Below are 14,365 nucleotides of genomic sequence, written 5' to 3'. Positions count from 1 at the left end.
TTTCAATCTGAGGTAACTTCAAATGTGAGACATGGCTGGAGAAAACCCAGACTTAGCATTTGTTTGATTCACATCTGCTCTTAAAGATGTGACTTTATTAGCCTGTATTCTATTGATGACTAAGGGAAGTCCCTAGGAAGAATGGTTTCTACTGTGAAATAAAAGGCCTGGAATTTTGCCTTTCCCCTGAGCAACTCTGAGGTGTGCTGTGCTGTGTGACTGACATCATAGGGAAGAGGCCTGGCCCTGAGGAAATGGCTGCCCTTGGCATAGGTGCCCCTTTCTTCCTACCAATTTAGAACAACTTTGGCTAAATTCTGCTTAACACAAAAGGCCTGGGAATACAGAATTCCACAAACTGCTGGGAATTACAGGATCTACTCTGGGAACTGAATTCATGAGAGATACATATTTTACTAAGTTCCAGGTGACTCAAATTGCCTCTATTATAGTAAATCCAGTGAGACTTGGGTGGTGTAATCACCAATCTGTATGAAATCACTAAACCACGTGGCTGGATTCAGAATCTATTTTTCTTTGAAGTTCAAATTCATTACAAATTTCAATTTAGAAAACGTGAATAAATTAACATCTGAAAAAAAAAAGGAAAAAAAAAAGAGAGAAAAAAAAAAGGAAAAAAAGAAAAAAAAAATTAACATCTGAAATAAAGTTACATATGGATATATACATGTAATAGTGAATCTTAGTAATTTTAGTGAACTAAAGAGCTTTTAAAGTTTCATAAAGTATATATATATATATATATATATATATATATATATACACTTTTTTAAAAGTTTTCCATAAAGTTATCTATAGAGATTTGAACATTGATATGGACAGAAACACAAAGACAAATTTACTAGATTCAGTGATAACTACTCTTTTTTCATAACATGAGGTTAAATTTTGATTTAACCAAAGAATTCATTTTTTACTGAAGTTAACTACATAATGAGGTAAACACTCTTTTTTATGCTAATAAATAAGACTAATACATTAGACTGACATCATAGCTTAATCTTTTGTTTAATTTGTCAATAACAAAAGTTTTGACATGATAAACAACATCTGTACAAACATTTCAGGAAACTGGCAGTACTTAACATACTCAAAGATATTCATGCTCTACAACTCAGTAATTAATGCACTAGAGTGCACATATTACAAGGGGTGCTCGTCAGCAATGTTGAACATAAAAAGCAAGCTAAAGACGACTAAAACAACGGAATGCCATTTACATAAAAATTTATACATATTTATAGAAGAAATATAGTTAAACACAAAGGAATGATCTAGATTAATACTGAATAGTGGCTACCGTGGTGGGAGGAGGGAAGAGGGCAAACAAGGGAGAACATAGAGTGGCTTCAACAGTACTGGTTAGGTAGGTACACAGGGGTTCATCTTAATCAGTCTTCATGCCTTGTAGGTCTTGAATATTTCATAATAAATTAGAAAACATTTTTCTGCCAGATGACAATCTGTTTATACTGCCAGATTTCATGTAATATTGATGATTATATGAGACTAACACTTAAGAATATTTCTGTGCTATATCATTTCTTCCAAAAGAATTAGTTTCAATTTTTGAAAATGGTTCTCTCACTGAACAAATATTTACTGAACACAATATTCATTTTCTCATTCTAACTTTGACCCCCACTACATGTCAGACAGATAAAACAGAAGAAACAAAATTACCAGTCTCTGCCCTCACATAGCTTAAAACTTAGTGGAAGCAGCCAGCATTTAATCAAATAAACACACGATTAACATACCTTACACCTCATCACTCCTTCCTTCTTAAAAATCCTTCCTTCACTTGTCTCGTTGAATACCATACTAATAACCTGACTTTCCTCCTAAATCACTCACTGTTGCTTTTTTATCTCTTTTGCTAGTTCCACCTAAACACTAACTAGAACCCTTCTCTCCATCTATATTCACTTTCTTGGTAACCTTATCCACACTTTATCTCTACAGTCATCTCTCTCAAACTACACTTGAAACCTGGACAAATAATGTAGTTACATATGACCTGACTCAGCATTCTGACAAACATGTAAACCTAAATATGTCCAAAGTCAAACTCCTGCTCTTTCCTCCCCATCTGCTGCTCGGGCCTTTATCCACAAGGCAACATTGCACATAATATTCTATGTGAATGGCAGTGCCAGGAGTTGTGAACACAATAATAATAATTTTCCATCTCAGAGAATATCAACTGCATGTTTCCGGTGCCAGGCCAAAAACCCAGGCATCATCCTTGACAACTCTTACATGCGGTGTCTGACGACTTCCCACCACTTCTTCCACTCCCATCCTGAACCAAGCCACCTAGTCTCTCACCTGGTCTCCTTGATTCGTCTTTGGTACCAGTCAGCAGTCAGGAGTCAGAAGAGACTTAAAGAGGTACTACTTACAGTCTCAGTCAGAAACTGTCACTCTTCTCCTCAAAACCTTCCAAGAGCTTCCTATCTTTTTTAGAGTAATGATCTGCAAGGCTTGAATGACATCTAGCCTTTACCTCCCACCCTCACTATAGCTCACTGACCATTGTGCTGGCTGTTCTCTGCCTGGAATATTTTTCCCCCAAATATCCATGATTTACTCTCTTCCTTCAGGTCTTTGCTCAGAGAGATGGTACCCTCCCAATGAAGGCACCCCATCTGCAATTAAAACTCCCACTGCCTTCATTTTCTAGTCTCTTCTGACTGCTTTATGGTTTTCATGACGTACTATCTAGTTCACCTCACTCAATGTAAGATCCACCAGGGCATGAGTTTTAGTCTGTTCACTGCTGGGCCTCCAGCAACTAAACCAGTGCCTGGCATATAATAGACATTCAGCAAAGACTTGTTGAGTAACAAAACATCATGTAAACTTGCAACTGATAAGTTCAGTGAAGAAGCAGAGAGTGCTAGGAGAACCTGCAGGAAGACAAGAAAAGCTTAACTCTGAGAAAGTCAAACTTGATCTGAGAAGCAAAGGATGAATAGGAGTTAATTAGGATGTGCACAGGCTCAGTGGTGACAGGGACTAAAAGCCCAGTGTAGCTAGACCAGAAACTATGAGATTTGTAGACATTATTATGATAGTTTGTCTTTGTTCTTAGAGCAACAGAAAGCCACTAAAGTGTTTTAGGCAGAAGGATCACATGAGCAGATTTAGATGTTTGAAAACACTACCATGGGTGTCAGATAGAGAAGAGTTTAGAATGGTCAGTGGATGCAAGTAAATCAGTAAGAGGATACACAGTTGACACAAAATGGTATCTTCGATTGGGGTGTTGGGAGTAGAGAGAGAGAATGGGTTGATAAGATTCTTAAAATGTTAAAAAAAAATCAGTGAGACTGGTATTAAGTTAGATAAGGGAATGGAGCCAAGGGAATTTTAAGGTTCACTTGCAAATTTTACAAAGTAGTTTAGATGTCCCAGGAAAATAAAAAATTCCCATATTGACTTGAATTCTGTTTTTAACATCATCACCTAGAACTTCAATGTCCAAAGCTCCTAGTCACAAACAGCTATTGAGCACTTGAAATGTGGCTAGTCCAAATAAAGATGTTTCATAACTGTACAATACACACTGAATTTCAAAGTCTTAGTATAGAAAAAAGGAATATAGACTATACCTCAGTAATTTTATACTGACTGAAAACTAAAGTGATAATATTTTGGATGTTATAGGTTAAATTAAACTATTAAAATTAATTTCATCTGTTTCATTTTTACTTCATAACATGGCTACTAGAAATGTAAAGTTATATAAGTGGCTCACATTGTATTTCCATTGGTAGCACTAATCTCACGGGAAATAACAATATGGTCATTGCTATTTATTCAAAAGGAAAAAATATATCAAAGGTAAGACGGCTGAACTTAAGGTCAAAAAAAGTATAATGTTTGCCAAGAATGTAGTTTGTTTTGTTCAGGAGATGGGAGGAAATTAGTATTTCAGCTTTTGTCATTTAAATTCAATAGCCATTTTCTTTTTGGGCTTTATGTGTAGAATACATTGTTCCTCCTAATGTTAATCTAATGGTTCTGCTGAGAGAATCTTCATAGTATGGGGTAAATGTTAGGAAAACACAGAATTGTGGAAATGAAGGGATTCAGAGATAATTTAGGCCTACCCCTTCATTCTGTAAGTGACAAACTTGAGCCTCTAAGACATTAACTTACTTGAAAATCATAAGACTAATACGGCCTATACCATTTGAGACACAGATGTTTTCTCTAACTCCTTAAAATAATTACAGGGTTCAGGGCAAACACACTATATTTTGTTTCCAAAAGGACTAAGAAATATATCTCATGGTATTGAATATTGGTATTATCACTTAGTTGTGTTTTTTTTAAGATGTGAGAGAGAGAGAGAGAGAGTGAGCACATGTGTGCATTCATGCACACAATTGGGGGGAGGGACAGAAGAGGGACTGTTAGAGGGAGAGAGAGAATCTCAAGTAGACTCCATGCTGAAACTGGAGCCTGATGTGGAGCTTGATCTCATACCCTGAGATCATAACCTGAGCTCAAAACCAGGAGTTGGACACAACCGACTGAACCACCCAGGCGCCCCATCATTTCCTTAGTTTTGGGGTTCAAAATCATACTTATATTCTTACTTGGTAAGTGTGGAAAAAGCATGTGTTTAGAGTCTGAAATCCAATTCCCACACTTAGCTGTGAAGCAAGGACAATTGTCATTCTGTTTTCTCATCAGTAAAACAGACACTACCACACTCAGGTTCACACACACACACACATAGCATAATAAATGGCTTATAGTAGGTAGACATAAAAAATGCCTCCCATGATCCTCCCTCTTCTCACCAAAATGTCAACACACCATCATATATAAAGTCATAAGTAAAGATGTAAGGGAAAAAAGTGTTGGAGTTGTGAAACCCAGTTTCTTATTCCCATTCTCTTATGAAAAAGCTTCAAAGCCTTGGGTAAATCATTCAACCTAAATCTGTTCACCACTCAGAAAAGTGATGAAGCCTAATCAACCAAAATGATTCAAAGTCCTACCTATGGCTCAATGATGTATACCTATGACTGCCACATGAGCTTCTGAGGCCTGAATATTATATGGATAGTCACATCAAAAGCTTTAAACATTTAAACACCAATGTGAATTTGACATTTCTAAAACTTCTTAATTTGGGGATACGTTAATGATCATTCTGTATATTTAAAAGGAAAAATTCTTAAAATTACTCACATCTGGTTGAATGGCTTTAAATACTGGAACATCCATTAGCGTTATCTGACCCTGAAATAAAAGGTAAAAAATGACAATTTCTCCTTGGGAATTCTATGACATGAAATTATATTCTATAGTAAATTTAAATTATATTCTATACTAAAATATATTGAGTAAATTAAAATTATATTCTATACTAAAATATATTGAATACTCAAAATTTTTACTAGAAAAAGTATCAATTTTAAAAAGGATTATAGAAAATGAAAAGTTGCCCTTATACCATTATTAAATATGATTATTTCAAATTTTCTCATGCCTATGCATATTTTCTTATGAGATAAATGAGGTAAAGTTAGAAAATAAAATGGTTTTAAAAATTTGGACATACATTAAATCAAAATCAAAACCAAAAATCAGTTCTCTTGGTTCATGGAGAAAGAAGTATTATGGTGACTATTAAATCATATTTCCTCAAACAGTAATATAAAATCTGATACTAATAAAAAACAGTTTTCTTCCCCATTTATAAAAGTCAATGAAACTTATGCTAGTGGCGACTCCTACCTAAGGAATGCACACGGATTGGCTCCATAGCTCAGGGGTTAAAGCTCTTGGAAGGACTGCACATAGCTGTGGACCTACCTCAATCTCACTTTGGGCTACAGATGTAAAACAAGACCCAATAATACACCAAAGAAGAAAATGCTATGTATGACTGAACACAGTTTATTCCTGGAATACAAGAATGGCTCAACCATCAGGAAATCAATACATGCTGTTAACACAAGTTAAAGGAGAAAGAGAACTTAAGTGAATATTTGTATCAGTTAAAAAATAAAAGTTTTTCTAAGTATCTTTCATGATACTGCAATAATGCCTTCAAATTCCATTTTTCAATTTTTTAACTTATAAAAATGTGAAAATACTTCTTACATAGGTCAGTAAAGCACAGTTGGTTTAGGGGGCAAAAGCAATTTACCATAAAGGTAAATACATTTTTTTTCTCCTCATGTGACTTTTTTTGTTGAGTAGAGTTGACACAGGATGTTACATTCCTTTCAGGTAGTAAGTATTTACTTCTCATTTGCCAAGCTGAAGGTGTAAGGTAGGAAGCTGCTCTAAACCTCTCTCCACCTCTTCCTCCCTTCCCCATTTCATCCCTCTGCTTGTTCTGCTGCTGTGCTACTCTCTCCATCAATTCCCACATCCAGTGTTTTGCCCCCGCCTCCTTCTGCTGTGCCTTCACTCAACAGCATCAATGTGTAGGTTATGTTCAAGAACGGGAAAAAGGGGAGGTGGGAGACTTACCGCATACTCTTCTGGTGTAACCTTAAGAACATCAAATACCACAGCATCAAAGCTTTTCTTCAGCTCAGAACCTTTGTCACTTAACGATTCGGAACTGCTACTTTTCTGTTAAATTGAAAGAAAATGCAGCCATTTTAATACTGTCTCACATTCGATGCTGTAGAAATTCGACTGGCATTAAACACTGAACAAGGAATGGGAAAGCACTTTGTCAACAAACACAGCAGATAAAATGGGTACAACATCCTGCTCAGCTGAAGAGCACTAGATAAAGGGTCAGGCAATTGAATGTCTAACCTCTCCTACTTCCTAGGTTCTTGAGTCATTTTCTTGTCTGAACATTTCCTCATGCTGACATCCTATCATTTCTTATAGAAATTAAGGATTTTAACAAGTTCGAGGATTCTCAAATGAGGTAAGGGGAATTTAGGGGAGAAGAACATCTCTATATAATTTTTAAACTAATTTTTTAAAGACAAAGACAAATTGTTTTCATAACTTAAACCATAAGACAATATTCAAAACTTCATTAACTAAGTGATGTCCCCCTGTGATAGTAAAACTGATACTATTCTTACTATTATAAATTTAAGGGGTTTTTGCTTAAAGGTTACTATTTCAAGTTTGAATTTGCTGTTACTATATGTAGAACAAAAGGTGGCTTTTGGCTCTGAACTTATTTCTGTCCTATTTCCACATGTGTACCATGAGACAAAAATGTTTTCTGCCTCCGTTGGTTGAAATCTGAGTGTCATCGCTGTCAGAACATTTAAATTATGCTCTATTAAACGGAGACAGGATACTGAACTATAGCTAATGTCTCAAAATTTAACCAAAGTTTCAGCTACCAGTATATAATACATGTCAACCTACCAGCTGTTACACATCAGTTTTGAGCGCTTGTCATTTATGCCTCATTTTTATGTTTTCTTTCACTTTCAATAGCAGCTAAATATCAAAATCATTTCAAAAGAAAGGATCTGTCATTAATTTGGGTAAATTCTCAACCATTATTATATTTCAAATATTTCTTCTGCCCCTTTTTCTTCTGGTAGTTGCATTACACGTATGCTACACTTTCTGTCATTGTCCCAGTCCTTGGATATTCTATCCCATTTTTTTTTCATTCTGTTTTCTCTCTGCATTTTAGTTTGGGATGTTTCTATAGACATATCTCCAAGCTCACTAATTCTTTCATTGGCTGAATACTGGCTACCAGTCTACTGGTGAGCCAATCAGTCATTCTTCATTTTTGTCACAATGTTTTTGATTTCTAATATTTTCTCTTGACTCTTGGAATTTCAATATTCCTGCTTATATTATCCATCTGTTCTTACAAGTTGTCCACTTTTTCATTAGAGCCCTTAGCATTATTAATTGTGGTTATCTTAATTCCCAGTCTGCTAATTCCAAAATCTTTGCCATATCTGAGTCTGGCTCTGTTACATGCTTTATTTCTCCAGACTATGTATGTTTCTTACCTTTTGGTAGGGCTTATAATTTGCTGAAAAACAGACATAACATACTGTGTAATAAGGAACTGAGGCAAATAGGCCTTTAATGTAAGGATATATACTTCTATATAGGGAGGAGTTATGCTGCGTTTACTGTCTGTTGTACTTGAGGTGTTTGAGTCTTCAATTTCCTCTAGCGTCCTTCTTTGGGTTTCTCTAGAAACTCCCTCTTAGAATCTATGCCCTGCAGTTCTTTCAGCTATAATCCTTCATTATTTTTTAATTTATTATTTTTTAATAATCCTTCATTATTATACAGGAATCCTGCTGATGTGGTGGTAAAGTATGGGGGGACAAGTATTCTCTAAGTCCTACAGTCGGGACTTTAGTGAGCCTGTGCCCCCTCTTGGGTGTGACCTCAGATACTTCCCAGTACCCTAATGCCACCGCCAATCCTGGAAGGGGCTGGAGTTGGGTGTTTCTCGCCCTCCCGGTAGGTTAGGCTCTGATAAAGTAGTTTCCCTGGAGGTCATGGGGAGAACCGAAGGCCCTGGGCACATTTCAAAATGTGAGGCAAGAAGGAATTTTTCTCCAATCTTCCCTTTGAGAATCTGGTGGAGCTTCCAGAGGTAAAACACAAAAGTGAGGTTTGGGAGAACCTAAGACTGGGCCCCAGGAGTGTTTAACTTCAAGGTAGCCCATACATAGCCTCCAGCAATTTCTCAACTATAGTTTTCCTACCCATTTCTGCCGTCAGTGATTTCTGCTCTTGGTAAACTAACTCTTTACTTGTCTCTCTCTCCAGTTTTTGGGTCATCACTGTCAGTTTGCTCTGTGGCATCAATTTTCTGACAGAGCTAAGAAGGGTTACTGATTTTCAGTTCAGTTTTTTTCATGTTGTGAAGACAGGAGTGATAAATTTCAACCTCTTTACATATCTGAGCAGAAACCCAAAGTCCCATAATCAGATTTTATACATAGTATTTTATTTTATTTCACATGTTTATTCTCTGTAATTATGACTAGCTTATAGTATGTCAACAGTATTCTTTTATATCCCAAGATTAATTTAGAAATTTATCCAGAATGTTAAACATTCAAACAGATATGTTATTGCCCAAATAACTAAATTCATTCTGTCAAGTAAAGATGTTAATTTTAAACCTAACTTTCTCCAAGTTTTTAACTAATTCAAGACAAGTTAGCAAATCATAATGGCAATTTTTTTGCTTACCAAAACAAGTAATCACTTTCGTTTTTTTTCCTTCTTACAAGTCATCAGGAGAGGCTTAAGAAATTATGAGCAAGATGTTTCTATCTGCTTCCCCAATACCAATAAATAAGTTGGTATCGATAAGCTACACAGCATTTCAACATAATGTCCACTAAGGGGATAGTAGTAATTCTTTATTTAAGAGAAGACTAAAATCACTGACACTTCCAAATATCTGAAAAAGATTCACTCTAATCTCAGAAGCTTCTAGTACAGGTTAAATATAAAGGAACACAGGGAAGCCATTCACCCAGATCAAGTATTTATCCATTTTGTAAGTTCATCAGATTTATGGGACATTTGCATTTTGGTATGTTAACAAATCTGTATTTTAAGAGAAGGTGGAAAATACATATTTTCAATTTTACTTTCTTGCCACAGTGTAGAACAATTTAAAAGACAGTCTTTTTCCACTTACCATATACTGTATTATATTACTTTGAATCCTGAGGAAAGTCAAATGATTTTTTTCACAAGTAAAATAATCTATTTTAACAAATAATTATATACTGTTTCCTGTAATACCAGACCAAATTTTTCAGAATATATAGTTACAAATATGATATACATATATGCACACACACTTAACATATTCAAAAACATGGTTATAAAAATATCTCCAGTAAACATCCATATAATATAAACATATATACAAACATATAATCCCTGTCTCAAGGAGAAAGAAAAGTTGATGTATAAAAAGTGATACAGATAAAACTATAACAAAGTAGGAGAAAAGAATGGTTTATACAAATAATCAGTAAGATACAGCACTCTTTCATTAGAATGAAACTTCAAGTCAATAACTGGTGGGAGTTAAATCTATTAAAAGGATAATCTAGTCCCTTTGACAGAAGTCTTGAATAAAAGGTTTAGGGCCATCTGTATTTAATTAGAAGGCAACGGGGAACCACGGACAATTTGGGGATACAATAAAGCTTAAGAACTGTATTTTAAGAATATTAAAATGGAATTACAGTCAAATGGACCAAAAACAGCAGAGAATGGAAGTGCAAGATCAAACTAAATGCCTGCTGTAATAATCTAGACACAAAATAATGACTAAACCCAGATGGTGCTAGTAGAAATAAGAGAAAAGGAGTGGACTCAAGCAATGAGGTGTGCTGGGCGGGCTCTCCGACAGCTGCCAACAGTCTCCGTCTCCTGGCACTCACATCCTTGAGTGTAGGCAGGACTGTGACCTGTTTCTAACCAATGGAATATGGCAAAGAACAGGCTGTCACTTCCATGATGACATTCCATGATGACATTCCAGAAGAGCATAACTTCTGTTCTGCTAGCGCACTGTCTCTGCTGTGATGAGAAAATGGTTGTGCTACGCCAAGGGGAAATCTAAAGATTAAATTGAGACGGCAAGGAAAACAATGCTGAGATACACAGTGATGGGAAATGGTGAAGTCAGAGAGAGGGGTCCCGCTATTTTCTTTACAAATCTCACGCAGAATAGTAATGAGTAATTTGAGTTTGTTCATATTATACATAAAATGTCTGGTCCCAAAAAAAAAAAAAAAATGTCTGGTCCATCAGAAACACTTAATAAAAATGTATGAGGGAATCAGAACTATAGATAGAGAAGAAACATCAAAACCACAGACTTCGACTATTTTCATGAATAGCAAGCCCTAAGTACCTGGCTGGAGTAAAATGGAGCTGAAGTTATTAATGAACTTTGAGGCCAACGTGTTAAAAAGTCATAGACATTATTTTCATCTCTATTTTAGGAGAAAAATAAAGGAGAAATATAGCTAGATGTTAAAGTTATTAAGGAAAGCAGGCAAGGACCCTGGATTTAAGGACAAAGCAAAGAAAAACTGTGAAGCATAAATAAAATCACAGCACATTAACTGGAGAGATGGGCATCCAGCTTAGTCTTCACTTCCCTCTTTACACTCTAAACCACATCGCTGCCAACATTGCAGCCTAATCGTTTATGATTTTCAACAGGCTTGGAATCAAGGGATCTAGACAGGGTCAAAATTATGTGATTCTAAATAAAAAGAGTCTTTTATTCTCACTTGTACTACTGCCCTTAAGGTTCATATAATGTAAAAATACCCTAAAAAAGACGTTTTATGGGGATCCCCGGGTGGCTCAGCGGTTTAGCGCCTGCCTTTGGCCCAGGGCATGATCCTGGAGTCCCGGGATCAAGTCCCGCGTGGGGTTCCCGGCAGGGAGCCTGCTTCTCCCTCTGCCTGTGTCTCTGCCTCTCTCTCTCTCTCTCTCTCTCTATCACGAATAAATAAATAAATAAATCTTTTAAAAAAAGATGTTTTATATATCCTTTAAAACTAAACTCTAGAAAAGGTTTTATTTATTTTTATTTTTATTTTTTTTAGAAAAGGTTTTAAGTAATCATTATTTGTCAAGTATCTTAGGTGGATAAGGATGAATTATTTCTAAGATGTATAGTGAACACGTGAACAGAATAAAATTTTAAAACTAAAAAATTCGTAGCTCAAGTTCTGATTTATTTATTTATTTATTTTTTAAGATTTTATTTATTCATGAGAGACACACAGGGAGGGGGGGTGGCAGAGACACAGGCAGAGGGAGAAGGAGGCTCCATGCAGGGAGCCCGACATGGGACTCGATCCTGGATCTCCAGGATCAGGCCCTGGGGCTGAAGGTGGCACTAAACCGCTGAGCCACCCGGGGTTGCCCTCAAGTTCTGATTTAAATCTGTGACCAACCATAATGCTTGAAAAATTAGAATGTCAGGTAAGAAATTCTACAGCTAAACTTCTCAAATGTCTTACCTCGGAAGCAGTAGCAGCAATATTAACATTGCTTGCCTGCCCGTTCATTAGGTCCATGCTTCCCACAGCATCAGTCCTTGACGCTATGTTAACGGCAACAGAAGACTGACTGCTTCATGTCCAAGGCCACAAATACATTATTATTCCTGTAAAAAATAAACAGAAAAATTTAAATCTATGTCTTATTAAAAGTTTGAGAAAACAGGGATCGAGCCCTGAGTCTCCTTGCTCAATGGGGAGCCTGCTTCTCCCTCACCCTCTGCTGCTCCCCTTGATTATTTATGTTCTTAATCTATCTCTCTCTGTGTCAAAAAAATAAAATCTTTTTAAAAAGATTTGAGAAAACAAATTGATGTCTATCACCATGCCAAGAAGTAAAACACTTCAACTTTATTGAACCTTTTTTTAAAAATTTCAGTTAAGTTTCTAAACGCAGCTTGAGGACAATCCTATATGCTCTTTTCAAATGGTCAGAACCCCCAAACGGGCAATACTCAAAACAGGTTACTCTTTTGTTTGTCATCAGTAAAGCTTAAGTATAATTTTTCACTTATTGTAAGAAAAATTCAACACTTTTTTAGTTTTTTTTTTTTTTAAGATTTTATTTATTTATTTGACAGAGAGAGAAAGAGAGCCGACAAGCAGAGGAAGCAGCAGAGGGAGGAGAAGCAGACTCCCCATTGAGCAGGGAGCCCTACATGGGGGCTTGATCCCAGGACCCTGAGAACATGACCTGAGCTGAAGGCAGATGCTCAACCAACTGAGCCACCCAGGTATGCCAAAAATGCTTTTTTAGTTTTAATTTAAAAAGTATAAAACTACATGTCACAAATTAACACAGTAAAAGATAAATATATCTTTTAGAGATCTAAATGACTTCTATAAAGAAACAACACTAAGTTTGCCATTGCTGATAAACTGGTTTACAAAGATACCACAAATAATTGAAAATAAAATATTATGGAATGTGTCATACAGAGACTACAATATATGTTTATTTGTTTAGGGTTTTAAAGTTTATTAAATATCTTCAATCATTATCTCACTGATCTTCACAACAACCAGTAAGACTAAATTAAGGAAGACATTATTATGCTCACAACACAAAGAAACAGAACCTCTAAGAACATAGACTGGTAAATGAAAGAGCCAAGAATAAAATTCAAGCCATCTGAAATTCTAGTCAAATATTATTTCCATAACACCACATTTCTTTCCACTATACTGTAAGCCAGAGTATTTATTTGTGTTTCCCATTCCTTTCCACAAATAACTTGTTCTATAGCACTGTTGGTAACTTCACCTTTCTCCAATGGAATTTCTTCCTCTATGAAAATGACAAGAGCAAATGAACTTAAGGCCCCTTTCCAACTTTGAATTTCAAGGACCTTTTCTCATAAGAGAAATGTTAAGTGTCTGTAAATTAGGCATTTTAAATTATACTGACTTAAAAAACTAAGTCTGAAATAACAATAATAATTCTCTTGATGCTAAGTTTCCACTCTGGAGAATCAACAGAGGACAGTGATTTAGAAGCAGACTCTAGAACAAGCCTGCCTAAGTTTGAGCCCAGCAAAGTTAAATTTTCTGGGTTCTGTTTCCTTATCTATTAAAGATAACAGTAGCTACCTGCCTCATAGAGTTGTGGTGAGGAGAAATGAATATATACAAAGCCCATAAAACAATGCTGACACATGGTAAGGATGCAATTAGGATGATGCAGATTTTGTCTACTTAATCCACACAAAGCTTAAATTCCATAGAGCCTTCGAATTAAAGACGACAAAAACCTTAGAAATATACCTCTGGCAAAATACATGCTCGTGGGCATCTCCAAAATCCTAACTGCAAACACGTGAATGAAAATGTCTAAAATGTTTCCTGTATGTAGCAAAATATGCTGGTTTTCAAATGCTTAAAAATTATTATTAAAGATAGCAGCCTTCAGCCACATCTTAAATTTTAAATTAATCTTCATTTCTTCAGATACCCTAAGTACCTGCTAAGAGCAAGACATGGTGCTAGACTTTTTTTAAATGAGAAAGATATTAGAAATAATGGGTTTTAAAAACCATTTAGAACCCATTTAGAAAAAATAAATAAAAAAAGAACCCATTTAGAAAATCAATGCAAAGGTGAACAGAGCGCTGAAATACTTTAATTTCCTCCAATCTACAGCATTTCATAAGCTTCATTATCCTTATGACAAACACTATTAAGGATCAACTTGTATTTACACTGCTACAAACTAGGAGCTTGATAATCCAAATTCTCTCTGAAGTCAACACTCAGTTCGCAATGACATGTTTTCAAATAATTTCAAACCACAGTGCAGC

General features: G+C 35.7%; 1 protein-coding gene across 5 annotated transcripts in view; it reads right to left on the bottom strand.

Annotated features, from left to right (window-relative positions):
• The window catches only part of RALGPS2 (Ral GEF with PH domain and SH3 binding motif 2), a 162,853-nt gene that overhangs the window by 107,007 nt on the left and 41,481 nt on the right, over positions 1-14,365 (bottom strand). For 4 of the 5 annotated variants that reach the window (XR_005987736.1, XM_041754484.1, XM_041754473.1 and 1 more), the window contains 3 exons: positions 12,030-12,175; positions 6,526-6,630; positions 5,233-5,283 (listed from right to left, as the gene is read on the bottom strand). Coding sequence is in view for 3 of the 5 variants with exons in the window: in XM_041754484.1 (XP_041610418.1) it covers positions 5,233-5,283; positions 6,526-6,630; positions 12,030-12,086 (213 nt within the window). In the remaining 2 variants the exon portion in view is untranslated. Of the gene's footprint in view, positions 1-5,232; positions 5,284-6,525; positions 6,631-12,029; positions 12,176-14,365 lie in introns of those variants that run through there. The other variant, XM_041754505.1, reaches the window with a different exon arrangement.

Source organism: Vulpes lagopus, chromosome 1 (assembly GCF_018345385.1).
Source record: "Vulpes lagopus strain Blue_001 chromosome 1, ASM1834538v1, whole genome shotgun sequence".
NCBI lineage: Eukaryota > Metazoa > Chordata > Mammalia > Carnivora > Canidae > Vulpes > Vulpes lagopus.
This window is presented reverse-complemented; position numbering and strand designations above follow the sequence as displayed.